At 34.9% G+C, this 16,412-nt stretch overlaps 1 protein-coding gene across 2 annotated transcripts in view; it reads left to right on the forward strand.

Annotated features, from left to right (window-relative positions):
- Positions 1–15,866, forward strand: part of LOC149528550 (Putative membrane lipoprotein) — a 44,034-nt gene extending 28,168 nt beyond the window's left edge. For both annotated transcript variants that reach the window (XM_089810345.1, XM_089810346.1), the window contains one exon: positions 15,482–15,866. In XM_089810345.1, the coding sequence (XP_089666471.1) occupies positions 15,482–15,822 (341 nt within the window). In that variant the 3' untranslated portion in view covers positions 15,823–15,866. The remainder of the gene's footprint in view (positions 1–15,481) is intronic.
- The last annotated feature ends 546 nt before the right edge of the window (positions 15,867–16,412 follow it).

Below are 16,412 nucleotides of genomic sequence, written 5' to 3' on the forward strand. Positions count from 1 at the left end.
ATATAAAAGAAAGTGGGACAATCACGGGACACAACGTAACAAGGTAAATGGAGGTATAATATGTTATTTCAATAATATATTAATATTGTACTAGGAGTGATCGTCACTTTACTTTACAATATTTATAATTATTTATTAATTCATTTATATGGATAGATATAAATGTACATATATGGTGATTATATATGTATATTAAGTAATAATATGTGAAAACATAGATTAGAGATATATGCTTGAAGATTGAATACACACACACATATATTTTCAAAGTATATATTTAAATTAGATCTTTAACAATATTACATTGGAATGATCATATATCATTATGTAGAATTATCCTTGAGTATTATGTTAGTCTCTCTCTCTTATTCTTTTATTTCAATATGTACTATAAGAGCTATTTGCCTTGATCTTTTCCAAGGATTCTTTTGTAGGAAAATGAGGATTGATATCAGATTCAGAGGGGAAGCATCATTGGATGAGGAGCTTAGATAATTAATATTCAAAGGGAGTTCGAAAGTCCATATGTGTGATTGTATGTTTTTAATGGGCCTACCCCTTCTGTACATCATGTGGAGTGTGGACTTTCAAATGATTATCACTTGTATTTGTAGAAGTTATTGGAAGGTGATGATCTTACAATAACTTAAATCATGATATACATTTTATGTAAATGTTGAAATAGATCATGACAGTTATACCTTGTAAATCAACAACTAAGTGTTAGATGTCATTCACTTGACGGTCTATGAGTTGTTTGTATAGATATTGTTAGAAAGTAAAGTACACCAAGATAATTGAGAGCGGGTGGGGGGGGAATGAATCAGTTATGTGCTTAAAACAACTCTCAATATCTTTATTAATTTTGAAATATGTGAACAGTAGATGCAACAACCATAAAAAGATGATCATGCGCAATAACACCAGATATGTTAACTAGGGAAACACTTGATCAGAGGGAAAACCCCGGTGGAAATGATGCCCACAAGATGATGTACTAATATAAAAGTTCCTTGTGAAAGGATACACCTTGTTAGGAGTCAATGGAATACAACTAGTACATATGAGTCTCTGTTAAGAGACTTTGAATCCCTATTAGGAGATTCTAACCTTGTTAGGAGTTGTGCCAACCCTGTTAGGAGTTGAAAGGAGGACAATTGAACCCATTGTCCAAATAGCCTTAGAAACGGTCTTTACTAGACAATCTTCTGGATAAGCATTGTTGAATACAATCATTTAATTGTATGTTGTCTTTGATGTTACACAAATGTCAAGCCTTTATAGAGCAATTAGTGTAAGCTGAGCTCACTTGGGTGTTGAAGGAAGTTTCTTGCGTTTGTCGAGCATTCCAGGAAAGACAACATATAATTAGTGTTAACCGAGTTCACTCAGTTACCAAAAGAAGTTTGTAGGAAGATAGTGTCAACCAAGTTCTCTTGGTTACCTAAGGAAAGTTGGCATGGAATCAGTGTTAAAAAAAGCTCACTCAGTTACCAAAGGAAGCCTAAAGGAAAGTCTTTTCTGAGTCAGTGTTGATCGAGTTGGGTCAGCTAACGAAGGATTTTCCTGTATCAACATATTAGAACCGACAATTTTGTTGGTTAGTTCTAGCCGACTTAGAGGATAATATTTGATTATTTGTAAGTGTATTCAAGCCAACTTGACAAGGTAAATCGCATAAATGTAAGGTCAAGTTGAGGGTTGAATGTGAGAAATATGTGGAAGAAAAGAAGATGAATGAAGGAAGTGAATTTGAAGGATAATAGAGTATCTAGAGTCACAGAGCTGCAAAGATTAATCTGATCAAGGAGGATGAAATATTCAAGCCAAAACTAAGATCTGAAATCAGCAAAGACAGTTGCATTAACAATCAGGTCAAGTCATTGTTACTCTCTAATAATTGTAGCAATGAATCAAATCTCTTAATAGAGCTAGCCTAACAGCTATTTTGTAAATCCTCTAACAAGGTGGCATTTCAAGATTGAAGTGTCTAAAGATTTCTAACAAGGCCACTCCTATTAGGGTGATCTAAATCCTTTAATAGGGTCACACCTAATAGTGTGTTTTGTAACCTTTAACAGGGTTTGTTCGTAACAGGGCTCACTTCAGAAGAGTGAAACACAGTAACTAGTTGCAATTGGTGGTTTTCCCAAATTGAGTTTTCACATTAAATCTTGGTGTCTCTTGTGTTCATGTTATTTGCTTTATGTTTTTGCAACTAAGTTAATTAAGGTTAAACACACTAAACATCTTAAGAAGTGATTATTTCAATGTTTACCGAGTGACAGTAATTCTTAGTGTAAACCAAGTCTTCCCATGTTAACCGAGTTACAACAATATTTCAGTTTCAATAGAGTTTTGGTTTTGCATTGTATTGACATCTTAAGGGATCTTGGATTTTTTTTTGTGGTAACTAATTCACCCCTCCCCTCTCAGTTACTCCTCTTACATTTTCAACAATTGGTATCAGAGCTTTTGGTGCTTGCAGAGAAGGTTTCAAGGACTTAAGCTAAAGATCAGGATGTCTTATAGAAGGGAGACTCCTAAGCTGAACAGAGATAACTTCCAAGCATGACACGAACTCATGAAGCTCCATTTGGCAACCATTGGTGACACAGGCCTGAAATATCTGGAGAACAAATATGTGGTAGCTGTTGGACCTTTGTCTATGGATCATATTATGGAAAAGAAAAATCATAACATAATGATGATTGAAATTGCTTCTACTCTTAATTATGCTGAATTTGATGAAGTCAATGATTGTGTTACTGCTCATGAAATGTGGAACAAGTTGAAAGATATCTATGGAGGTGATGAGAATGTGAGGAGAGCTAAGGCAGAAAGTCTTAGAGGTTAGTTTTGATCAAATGAAGATGAAAGAAGATGAGAACATTGAACAATACAATGAAAGAATCAAAGCTAGTGTGAGTGCGATCAGAGCCTCAGGTGGGAAAATTGATGATGTGACAATGTTTAGCAAGGTACTCATAACTCTTCTTCCTATTTATGCAATTAAAGTTTCAACTATTCAAGAAATGAGATGTGATCCTAAAAATGATATAACTTTGGATGCACTAGTGGGAAGGTTGACAGACTTTGAGTTAGATAACTTTGATAACTATGTTCCTAACTTTGGTAACATTGAGTCTATATATCAAGCTAAACTATCACTCAAGAAGAAATCTGCAAAATTTAAAAGCAAAAAGTCTGACAGTGAAGATGAAAATGGTTTTGATGATGATCTTGAAGTCATTGAAGCATTGCTTGCAAGGAGATTTCCCAAAAGAAAAGGAAAGTACAAAGGTAAAATATCTTTGATCTGTTTTTCTTATGAAGAAGTTGGCCACATTGCTGCAAGGTGTCCAAACAAAGTAGGCAAAGAAGAAAAGAAGCATGACAAGTACAAAGGCAAGAAAGATTTCAAAAACTACAAATACTACAAGCATAAAAGGTAAGAAATTTTGTTACATGGCTAAAGATTCTGACAGTAGTGATGAAGATGAAATGGTTTACATTGCTGTCAAGGATGAATCAGATGATGAAAATTATAAGATGGTCCTCATTTCTCATGTTAGCAAGAATGATACATGGATTATTGATAGTGGTTGTTCTCACCACATAACTGGTGATAAATCTAAATTTGAGCACTTGGAACACTATGATGGTGGGACTGATGAACCTTGTTATGTGAAAGGAAAAGGTTGTATTGTAGTACCTAATGAACTCAGATGTGACAATGCTTATTGGGTTGAAGGACTGAAACATAATCTACTTAGTGTGGCATAGTTGAACAATATTGGATTCAAGGTAGAATTCATGAATAGGAAAACCAAGCTGCTGGATAGAAAAGGAAATCTAGTTGGGACTGGCAATCAAAAGGGTTAGAGGCATTCCAAGCCTAAAGAAACCTAATATGGGCTTGTGCAAAAATGTCCAAATGGAAAAATGGGAAAAACAAGTTTCAAAAGCAAGAATTATCATTCTAAAGAAGTTCTGGAGCAAGGAGAACTTTAGTGGCTAATATTTGCCAATTGGCTAATCTCACTTATTAGGGACCCCATATTTGGAATTTTTTTTTGCACTTTTGGGGTGTCCATATCGCCTGCACTTTACCAAAATTGGGTCCCATGCTTAGGCTAATCGCCAATAATAATACAAAAGTATTTATATGTTAGTGATGACTTAGCCAATGGAATCTAATTTGTATACATAGTAATTTAAATATATTTGCCTACAATTTTCAAGGCTCGTCTTAATTGATGGTCATATTCGCCAATATTTATATTTGGTAAAAATTTAAGTTACATTATAGATTAAGTATGTATATTTGACATGTGTCTCTATTCTGAGGACTTTTCATGAAACTTTTTATCTTTTTTCACTTTGTCGCAAAATAGATTTGACTGGGGACATGTGTCTTTACTTTGGGAACTTTCTTTAAAACTTAATATCCTTTTAAAAGTTTGGCTTGAAATAGGATTTAGGCGATTGATCTAGGATCATCCAACTGTTAAAAATAATAGGGTTGCTTCCCACCACCATTCAATAATTTGGAGGGAAATTGTAATGTAAAAGTGGGTTAAATTTAACCTTAAAGTTTGATAATTAATTAGGCTCCATATTATAATAATAAAGCATTGTTTCTAGGTATGTGTACTTTTTTCATGATTTTCATCAATAATGAAATATTGGCCAAGATTTTATAGAACTTCCATATGATTGAAAAATAATCGTTAATAAAATTAAAAAATTTCCAACTTAAAAATAAAAATTTGCTAATAGAATTAATTTTTTCCCGCTGAACTAATGTTTGATTCGCGAAAATTTTATATTTTTTTCTAAAGGGGGGTTTCTTAAAGTTATCCTTGTTCTAGAGTTGGTTCATATAGACCTTTGTGGACCTGTTGACGTACAAAGCTATTGTGGAGATAAGTACTTTATTTTGTTTGCTGATGATTGTTTTAGGATGATGACACTGATGTATCTAAAAGATGAATCTGAAGCTTTTCAAAAGTTCAAGTGGTATCTGGCTAGAGTTGAGAAAGAAACAAGAAAGAAACTAAAATGCTTAAGGTCAGATAGAGGAGGTGAATTCATTTCAAATGAATTCAATGAATTCTGCAAAGAAAGAGGAATCAAAAGACAGGTATCTGCACCTGGTACACCTCAACAGAATGGCATAGTAGAGAGAAGAAATAGATCCATCATGAATTGTGCAAGGACCTTGATGATAGAGAAGAATGTTTCTATCAAATACGGGAAGGAAGGAATCATCACAACAGTTCATACCTTGAACCGAGTTCAGCTGACGGACTCAGATCAAACACCTTATGAATTATGGTATGGCTATAAACCTAATGCATGTTATTTCAAAGCATTTGGAAGCAAATGTTATATCTTGAAGGAGTCAAGAAAAAGAAAATTTGATATAAAAATTTGATGAAGGCATATTCCTAGGGTACTCCAATAAGAGCAAAGCATACAAATGTCTGAATCTATGTGAAAATTTGATGAAGGCATATTCCTAGGGTACTCCAATAAGAGCAAAGCATACAAATGTCTGAATCTATCTACTCACAAAGTTATAGAAAGTGCACATGTAAAGATTGATGAGTTTGCTAAAAAGACTGAAAAGAAAAGTAGAAAAGAACTTGAAAATTACAAAATTTTTGTTTATTATGAACCTGATACTTTACTTGAAGTTCAAGAAAATGACAGTCAGCAGTCTTCACCACCCGAGTCCCCAAAATCCCTAGTTCGACCCGAGTTTCAGCCAATGCAAATCGAGTCATCTAATGGACCCAAGTCACATACAATGGGACCCAAGCATGATTCAGAAGATCATTTTGAGCAAGATGGATCGAGTGAAACAAGTCCAAAATCCAAAAGGGAGCCTAGACTTGCTAGATATGTCAGAAGGCATCATGCACCTGAGCAAATCATTGGAGATCAGTTAGAAGGCACAATGACAAAGAACAAATTGAAAGGTACATGTTTGCTTACTGAATTTGAACCTAGAACTGTTAAAGATGCATTAGAAAATGAAAGTTGGATTGAGGCAATGAATGAAGAGATTGAGCAAATTGAAAGGAACAAAACTTGGACTCTTGTTCCTAGACCCAAGGACAAAAATGTAATTGGCACAAAATGGGTATTCAGAAATAAATTGAATGAAAATAGAGAAGTTTTAAGAAACAAAGCAAGGTTAGGATGCAAGGGTTATGCTCAAGAAGAATTTATTGATTATGGAGAGACTTTTTCTCTTGTTGTAAGACTAGAAGGTTTTAGAACACTGCTTGCATATGCAACACACAAAGGATTCAAAGTATATCAGATGGATGTGAAATCAACAATCTTGAATGAAATCTTAGAAGAGGAAGTCTACATTGAGAAAGCCTCAATGTCGACTGAATACTTGTTTTAGGACTTGGTATAAAGGAAAGATCATTTCCTTATGGTAAATCATCATATGTGGTCATATGTATGGTGGTAGAGTGTGGTTTTGATCAGTGAGATCATTGTGCAAATCTGAATGCAAATATCTTTTGATCAGAGAAGAGAATGATGTTGAGGATGTATTGTGAGCTTCAAAGGAACTGTATTGGCAAAGGAGTTTCTATTTAGTCAGTTCAGAAATCTTGAATATGCTTTCTTGGAAATAGCCATCAATTGAACTGAGAGAGAGAGAGAGTAATGTCCCACAAAATATCATTGTATGAAATGTGATTAAATATAATCAACATATCCTTCTGAGATATGCATGTGGAATTGGATTTCATGCAATGCAGATTAAGCATCATACTTGATGTATACAAGTGTAAAAAAATACAATGCCTGAGAGCTGCTTTGACACGATGCCTTGAAGGAATGAGGAAATATATTTAGCACACATGAAAATTTTGCCATTGTGTCCTAAATAGAGGAATCCAGTTATGACAGAGTATCTATGATGACGCCAACTGAGTTTGAGACAAATCACACACATGTTTTGACAAAATACTTTGAAGGGATGAAGTGGAATGATTGTAGAATAGTCCAGATTAATTAAAAGAAAGCACAAAAGATGGATAATGTTAAGGAACTTCTAACAGAGACTCTGTCAAGACAAGGAGTCATTATCATCATATGAAGGGCTATTCGAGGGACTATAAGGAAGTGGAAACCAAAGTAGAGAGCTAAAGCAAGTGCTTTTATAAATAAATCAAGAGTAAATGTAATATGATTATTGATGCCTTTTAGTTAGTCTGTGTAACAGTTGCCAAAGGTTGTAACCCTTACGTTATGTTCCCTTGTGTTTATGAAAGGGGACTACAGATTGGGACATAGGGGAAGGAGAATCAGATTTCGGAGGACAAGATGTAAATATCAAATAATAGTTAATAGAAAACTTTCTGTATTTTCTCTTCAATTGTGTTGTGGACAATTTTCTTTCGAAATCAGTTCTCTATGATTTTCAGTTCCAGTAGTTGAAGGCTGTCCTAAATTCTCTTTTGAAGAAATTGTTTACTGTCATAGCAATTTGAATATCAAAGATCACTAGAACAGAAGTTGTCCTTATGCTTCTTGTCTGATTGGTCTCTTTAAGTAGCCTTTTAGTTAGTTTACTGGGTAACTAATTAGTTACCAAACGTTGTAACCATTATGTTATGTTCCCTTGTGTTTATGGAAGGGGACTACAGATTGGGACATAGGGGAAGAAGAATCAGAATTCGGAGGACAAGATGTAAATATCAAATATTAGTTAATAGAAGACTTTTAGTGTTTTCTCTTCAATTGTGTTGTGGACAATTTTTGTTCTAAATCAGTTCTCTGTGATTTTCATTTCTAGTAATTAATTGCTGTCTTAAATTTTCTTTTCAAGAAATGGTTACTGTCATAGCAATTTGAATATCAAAGATCATTTGAAAAGAAGTTGTCCTTATGTTTCTTGTCTAATTGCTCTATTCAAGTTGGAGTTGTCTAATTGGACTAATTGTGGTGACAAATATATGATGATCTAATATAGAGGGTTAGATAGTCGACAAAATCATCCAAGTGGTGAATTTAAAAATTGTCTCATAGAGTTATATGTGAAGGTCTAGAAGGAAGGTGATTCTATTGCCCTATTAAGAGAAGGCACTACTCTTCCATTCAAAGCATTATTAAAACATAAGTAGATTATAATAGGAGAATCAAAAGTGGAGATAGAAGCAAGCATAGCTCAAAATATTGTTATCAGCAACTAATCGCCAAGGGCAAAAATAAAGATATCAGAAAATATTGGAGATAAGTTGGAAACTTTTTGGGAACTTGAAATTTGTTTTTTCAGTCAAAATTCTGTTTTTCTAATCCTGATGGAGCTTTCTCTCTCTTTGCCATTTCTCTCCTCTCCAAATCTGTTTTTCCAATAAAAAAATGTGTTTTTCCCTTTTCTAGGCCATCAAGCAATAAGTTTTCTATTTATTGTGATAAAACAGGGAAACATCGTCGATATTTTACCAGGTTCTCTGCGATATTTTGAAACTTCGCTGTCATGACTTACCTGAGATAAGTTGATGTTACTTCTTGGGAGCCAAAAAATATTACAATAAGTAGACTTAATGCAGATATATCTGAGATGTTTTGAACAATGGAAGCAAGAAGAAAAATCAGTTAGATATCAAGGTTATTGTATATAAGAATCAAAACAGAAGAAGTGGTAGAAGGAAGATAAAGTACAGCAGGATAATTAGGAGTTAGGATCAAGTATTCAATTATCAGATTAGTGTATTTGAAAAACTAATTCCATTCTGAGATAGATAAGCTAGAGACTAGAAGTACAAGACAAATAGGAATTTCAATTTTCTATATAAAGAATCAAACTGAGGATACGGTTGGTTAATAGGTGCACCCGCCTAGTCCTTTGCACAATCTAAAGTGTAGGGGAAGGTTAGCCATAATTTGGTTACTCCTATTCATTGGCCATGTGAATCAGAAGGTTTGAAATAGAAGTTGGCATATTCTTAGAACTTTCCAATTTGTTGATTTGGGAACCAACACAACACTTGGTGAAATTTCTACATTTTTTGGGTGATTTTTCAGAGATGTTTCCAGACTTAGAGCATTTTAGACCAACTGCCTCATTTGCCCATTCTTCTATATTTAGATCTAGATACCTTTTTGTTTCTTCCTTTGTCTGTGCTCATAAGTTGCTATAAATAAACCTGCCAAACATAGACTTACTATAAATAGTAAGATTGTTTAAACACAAGATGAGACCAATCTGGGACATAGTGAAACTAACTAAAAAATTAAAAATAGACACTACTCACAATTGGAACACAATGAAAATCGTAAAAGCCAGACATTGTTAAAAATAGTAAGTTTTTCCAAACTCAAATAAGGCCATTTCGGAGGCAATGAAAGTTACTAAAAATAGAAATTTCCAAACATAGAAAGTTCATCAAAACACTCAAAATTTCAATGGCATTCTTTGTGAATGATTATTTCCTCTTCATACTTGACCAAATTTACCATTTCTACAAAAAATCCACTTAAAGAACCAAAGGCAGGAGACATTTCACTTCTACACTTAGCACGAATTGATCAACACTCATTTGAAACACAAGGAACTTCAGAAAACTGAGCCAAAACTACCAAGAACACAAAGCCAAAAAGATCCAAGTGGGCAAAACTGCATGTGGTCCCCATTTGCAATGGGGTGATGTGTTGAAAGGTTACAACACATCCATAAGCATTGGTTCACTATGGTAGAGATTGTGAGGGTCTTCACAGCAGGGTGCCCAGAAAGTCCATCCTTCCAAGCCCAAAGGCAGTCCACTCTGCCCCCCTTTGGCCACATGTGACTCCTTAGTCACATGGCATGTGCTGGTGTGCTTAAAAGGTGAACTCATCACCATTTTCCCATTTGTGACCACCTTGCTTTCCTCAGCATCGTTGATTACATCAATAAGGAATCGTATGTAACATCTTAGATATAATTATTATACTAAGTCATTATATCAGCAATATACTCAGTTAATAATAAAATTATCAAATGCATACTAGATAATGATATTTAGGTGCTTTTGTAGGAAATATCAATTAGCATAGTCTATATTTCTAGAGTATACACAATTCTGAGAAAAAATAATTATTGAAAACCATTGATTAATTGATACTCACCCGATTTTGATAGTCTGAAGATTTCTTGTCTTCTTCCTTTTATCTTTCTTTCGCCCTACCCATGATGCCTGAGAGGAGAGACTTAGGCTTATTTAATGCCTTCTAAAATTGAAGGGTTGCAATGATTGTGTGCCACGGGGTATGTCTCATCATGTTGTGCACCTCTTAATCATGGGTCTGTTGACTATTCTTAATCGCTGCCTCTTAATAATCATGATTATTTAGTTGATGCCTCTCGAGGATAATTACGGTTGAATCACTACTCTTAGATCCATCACCGTGGTTCATACTAAGATATCACGAGGCAGCTCGCTAATTCAATAGTGGCCAAAGAAAATTATAAAGTTTTTTGTTAGGACAATTTTTGTATGTGTGAGTTTGACAGGGCTTTTCCCTTTGCAACACTTGTCCCTGATAGGACCATGGCATATTGTTTCCTTAATGCTATCTTCTTGGTAATTATATTGTGTTTAGTCCTTTGTATCGAATATCAATGTTGGCCAAGTCATGCTTGTTTCATTGATCGATGCTCAGAATGTATATATTTGTTAATGAGCATTAACTATCTAATGTTGTCTCTATTATGATCCTTTATTGCAGCTTCCCTCCTGATAGCTGTTTGACTTTTAAATCCTTCAAAAGTACTGTGGGTTATTGGTAAATTGCATTCTCTTCTTATGGTTTGAACCATAATTATTCCCTCTTTAATTGTCTTTACAGTTTGGTCTTCATCTATTACTAATTAAATTTGACTATTCATCTCCTCATAAGAATAACATTTCATGTTTAATCTTGGTCTTGCACTTACCATCTTTTTCATGGCGCTTTTGTGGTTGGTCATTCAAACACTCATGCCTTGCCTTCATGAGGTTGATTATCGTAAACTTAATCTATATGAATACTTTTTCATTTTAGTCTCTTCAGAGACTTCACAAAATTTAGTTATTGGGCTGATCTGATGTGGAAAGTTTTTGGGGGTTACACAATTGTTTCAAAGGGGACATGACAATGGAACTAGCCTCACTACACTTAGTGTACTTCCATCCAAGGGTAGGGGCAGACATGTCTACTTTTGGAACCGAGGAGAGTGATTAGCACATCTATCCAAAGGTCTTTACATCAAGTTTGGATAGGGATAAACACATCTATCTACATCAAGGTTATGAGTAGGGATACACACATCCACTCAAAACAATTATGTTTGGCAACATAAACATCCAATCATAACAACTCAACATTTTGTGACTGGGGACACACGCATCCATCGCTTAGATCAAATTGCGGATGGGGACAAACACATCCCCATTCAAAACAACCAACAATTGTGATTGGGGACAACACATCCAACCAGTACAGATTATAGCCACTCTATCACAAATGATATGCGACAGTTGCCACTACCACCTGGAAACCAATCTTGGCTTTGGTCATTTTGCACAGATTTTTGTCACTAATACAATTTCACGACCTTGTTGCTAGTGACTGACAAGATTTTGCTGAATGTCCTCTAGCTTCCTCTGCCTCCATCCTCTAGTAAGCTTGCTACTTAACAAATTTGACCTTGATGTTCCATTTTATATACCTCACCCCAAGATGGTGTCCCATATAAGCGATAATGTATCCATTTACAAATAGTTTAATTTTTTAATTTTTAATTTTTAATTTTTATACTTGCATTTTGATAGAACAATTAAGGACACAAAAATAGATTCTATTCATAAACAAAATGATACACCTTGAGTTTGACAATACACTATATTAAAAGTATCATTAAAGACTAAATCTAGAGACATGGACTGTAGGAAATATATACAACAAAATGGCTAGTTAAATGACTGGACACAATATTAATCAGCTTAATATTAATTTCAAGTTTTGTTAGAAATTAAATTGATTAAAAGAAGCTTTGATACCTATGTGTTGAAGATAAAGGAACACAGTTCTGATATCATGCATTGGTGTTAGCTCTGCTGCTACATATCTCTCTTGGTTATCACAGAAAACATGCTAGCTGCATAACCACATTTTTAGACATTATTGTTGTGTGACTTATGTTCCTCTGCAGATCCCATGCTTAGCACACCAACAGCATATTGATTCAAAGCCCCATACAAGGTGACAGGAATAAATGAGTGTGGTCAGAAATAAACCAGATGTTTTTTGGGAAAACATAAATCAATTCTTTAGAACATCACTTTAATTGCACCATTACGGCCGTTGCACATATGCCAGAGTCACAGCAGAAGCCAAGCCTCAAATACATCCGCCAAATGTACCCACGTCATGGTCTAATTGCAAGGTCACTTCCAGGAAGGAAAAATGCAGAGGTAAGTCTGATATATCAGTTCTAAACTTCTAGAACATCATGACAGTGCCCAGCATCTTATACAAGTATTAGAATAGCCACGTTTTGTTCAATAAGTGTCCGCACAGAACTATATAGATCATGACTCAGAAATATGCTCCCTGAAGTGCTTGAAGGGAACCCATGATTCGGCAAGGAGTAACATAAAGTATTCATGGTAAGCTGTGAAAACCCAAAGTGATTGGGATGAGGGGAAACAATATGAAATATAGAATTTGATAGGTGATTGTAAATGGGTACCTAACAAGGCTATAAGCTAGGACCCATCTTTTCTAGATTATGAGGGGATATCTGAAACAATTAGATGATTAATTTATAAGGGAACACGCACAAGTGGTTTCAGATTATCACAAACTTAGCGTACACTAGTGCCAATGACCACAAACCATCATACGGGGGAGAACATCATCACCATGGGCTTTTCTTCTTCTTTATCTGCATCAAAATTGATTATTGAGTCCATATAAGAAGATATCCATCTACCGAGATACATGGGTACCCAACCACTGTACTCACTAGTTGTATAGGAATCCTTTTCAGCTACATGGTTTATCAATATGTTAAACCAAAAACTCTGGGGTGTCTGGCACAACCGGTAACACACCCCTTACAACAAATAAGATACAATACATACTTTTGTTTTGCCTTTTAACAAAGGTGACTCGCACTCAAACATTTGCCCAAAATGCATAGCCCATAAAAACAAATAACTTTCTCAAATTCATGATTGCACATTGTTTGGGATTGGCCTTTTTTCAACAGCCTTCCAAATATTTTCAGCGGTAAACAAGGTTAAAACATCAATCTTTTGAGGGATATTGTTCCAAAAATTCTTTTAATAACCAATTTTGACAGCAACTCCTTTAGTCAAAAGTAATTCTCACTGCCAACCCAAACATTTTGCACTTGAACCAAATGGAAACTAACTCCTGCAACAAAGCTAACTCCTATACTGATTCGTTGTTGGTTGGGTCTATAGATCACTTTGTTGATGGGCTACACAAATTGAAATTGCATTTACTTTCAAAGAGCAATTTCCTCTTTTCTTCGAACTCCTACTATCACAGAAATCTCCATTTTAAAATTATAATCTCCTTCACAACAGTTCTGAGGCTGCTTTATTTAAAACAGTTTTAAATAATACTCACCTACCAAAGAAATGATGTAAGACTAGTCTTTCATCATCTGTTTCTTACGTGCTTGACAATACTTTCATTCACCTTCTTTCATGCCAACTTCTCAAGCATGATTCTTTCATGTTCTGGCTGCTTCTAACTTTTCAAGCTGACAGCTTATTATTAGCAGCTCATTTTTGACAGGTCCTCTTCAGCAGATCTGAACTTTGGCAGCTGCAACCTTTGAACTATTTCTATTTTTCTACGATCATCTCCTTTGGAGGAAGCAACTCAAATTATCCACAAAAAGATGCAGCCATCATTCAAACATTGTAATCTTTTTTACTGCAAGACTACAAGAACATTCCCTCAGATTCTTTTGTTCTCCCCAGGATCCTCAGACTGCAAGAACATTTCTCTCCAGGCTCTTTAGACTCTTGCATAACTGACTTTAACAAACAAATTGAAATAAAAATACGGCACTCTACTTGCAACCTGGTGCACAATCTTCTCCTAGGCTCTGATACCAAGCTAAAAACATTGTTACAGATGAGAAACCCAAATTTGAGCTCTGCTGAACACAGACCCTTATATTTAATTTATAGAAGATTACATCATAAATGTTACAAAGACTGTAGATAGGAGTTAGTTGCAGCTTTAATGGTGGACAGGTTATATAGTTTTGGCAAGAATCAAATGGAGGGCTAGAGATGGCTGTAGACGGCTCACTTTGTATGTGGTACTTGGTCTGTGCCGACAGTATTTGACATATGATTAATTCACTTATTCTAACAGTATAGACATCCAGCATATGTATTAAACCTGAACTATGGTTTCAGAAACCATCACACACAGCAGAGAAGATATGTTGCCTAGCACGGGAAAAGCTCATGATTAGTAACCGCGACCTTGCAGCTGTCTAGTTTGCATTTGTGAGCATGCAGTTGGCTGGATAAGACATCTCTAAGATATTTGCAATGATCATGGGTGACAGTCTCCCAGACTAGGTGCAACTCCACATGGTTGAGAATTACATGGCTGCCAACAATGTGGCCTCACATTCCCTAATGCTGAACTTCACACAAAGTTCTTTAGAACATCACATTTGGCCTCTCATATCATATAAAAAGATTGGACAATCAAATAGAAGCACAAGTTAGAATAATATAGCACAAGTTGGATATTGCACTAGTATGAGTTGTTCCAGGTCTTAGCAACTCAATAATATATATTATCCTATTATATTCTAACAAACCGCACTGACAATATTACATTCTGCAATAATATTATGTAGCTTGTCAACAAGTTTATAGCTAACCTAAACACCTCTGTGAAAACCAATTCCCAACAATTATCAGAACAGAAACACTGCAGTAAGAACAGTCGTTCATATTGCAGCTAACCCACTACCAAACTCGTCTTATAGAAACAGATGAATTAAATGGAACTTACTCAGTTACTTGATATGTCATCTCATGCAGTCTTTTTTTTTTGTTTAATGTAAGTCAATATGCCTGGTTTTAAAAAGAAGTTTTAAAATATGATATTTAATATTGTTTCTTGACTAGTGCTGCAGTGTCCATTCTATATATGTTTCTTATGAGAGTGTATTTCTGAAGGCTGAGCTTATTTTTATTTCTAATAAAAATGGATAGTAATTTCAGTGCTGAAATAAAACTTTGTGAATCAAATTAATATGTGAGTCTGCTGTTAGTTATTTTTACACAAAGTAAGATCCGGCTTATGTTGGGTTTTAAATGAAAGTGATCTGATTTCGAACACTTATAAGTTGGAGATTGAGAAAGCCCAGGCAGTGTGCCTTGAGTTTTGATAGTTTTTCATTATTTGTGTTTTTCAGCTGTTTCAGCAGCTGGCTATGGAGTGATTGACTTTACAAAATACAATGCAGTTCCTGCTATTACACATGTTGCAGGGCTGGGTCGGGACTACGCAATTCCACATATTTCCAAATTTGGAAGGAAGACTTCTGCGGAATTCTCAAAGCTTAGGTTCCAGTATTTATTGCACTGGAATAAGCATGCCAAAAATGCAGAGAATATAATTAACAATCAGTTAAGTAGCTTAAGAAAACATGTTTTGGAGAATGCACCAAAATCTCTAGGGCATATTAGTTTTGACAAACCTCAAATTCTAGATAAATCGAATTCATCAGCTAGCAAGGATATGAAAAATGAGTAGAGATTTTCTGTATAGCCTTTCTTTCAATGTATAATTTTACTTTACTTTTCGGTTTCGGTTTGAATGGCTTTATCAGCTTGCATCACATATCTTTCGTTAGATTGTTCATTTCTCATTTGACTGTATGGTTAGCCTTGACAAAATGTTCTGACTTGATTTCGTAGCCATTTTGCCTGTTAGGACCCCTTTATTCTAACTTCTGTATTGGGCGTTAATAAAAGCATGGACAAATATGCTTTGAAAGTAGTCCGTTTGGCTAATTGTAATTATATCCCATGTTGGAAACGGTGATTCTATTCAGTAGAGTTGGTTTAAATAGGGCTTAGGCCAGAGGAAAGATCATCCCATTAAATGTTTTGTATTAAGCATTGCTTCAAGGAGGTTGCCCTCTTGAAGATTCCCATGGTATTGAGCATTGCTAATGGTCAAAGGAGGTTTCCCACTTGAAGAGTCCAATGATATCTTTGATGTGATCATGTGATTTTATCATTTTAATAGATTATTGCTCTCTTTATTTCATTTATGGTGCATATCCTCTATATTTATTTTATCAAAGGAGGCTGCCCTTTTGAAGAGTCCCATGATATCTT

This window comes from Cupressus sempervirens, chromosome 11, assembly GCF_028749045.1.
Source record: "Cupressus sempervirens isolate cs-2001-9-10 chromosome 11, ASM2874904v1, whole genome shotgun sequence".
Lineage (NCBI taxonomy): Eukaryota > Viridiplantae > Streptophyta > Pinopsida > Cupressales > Cupressaceae > Cupressus > Cupressus sempervirens.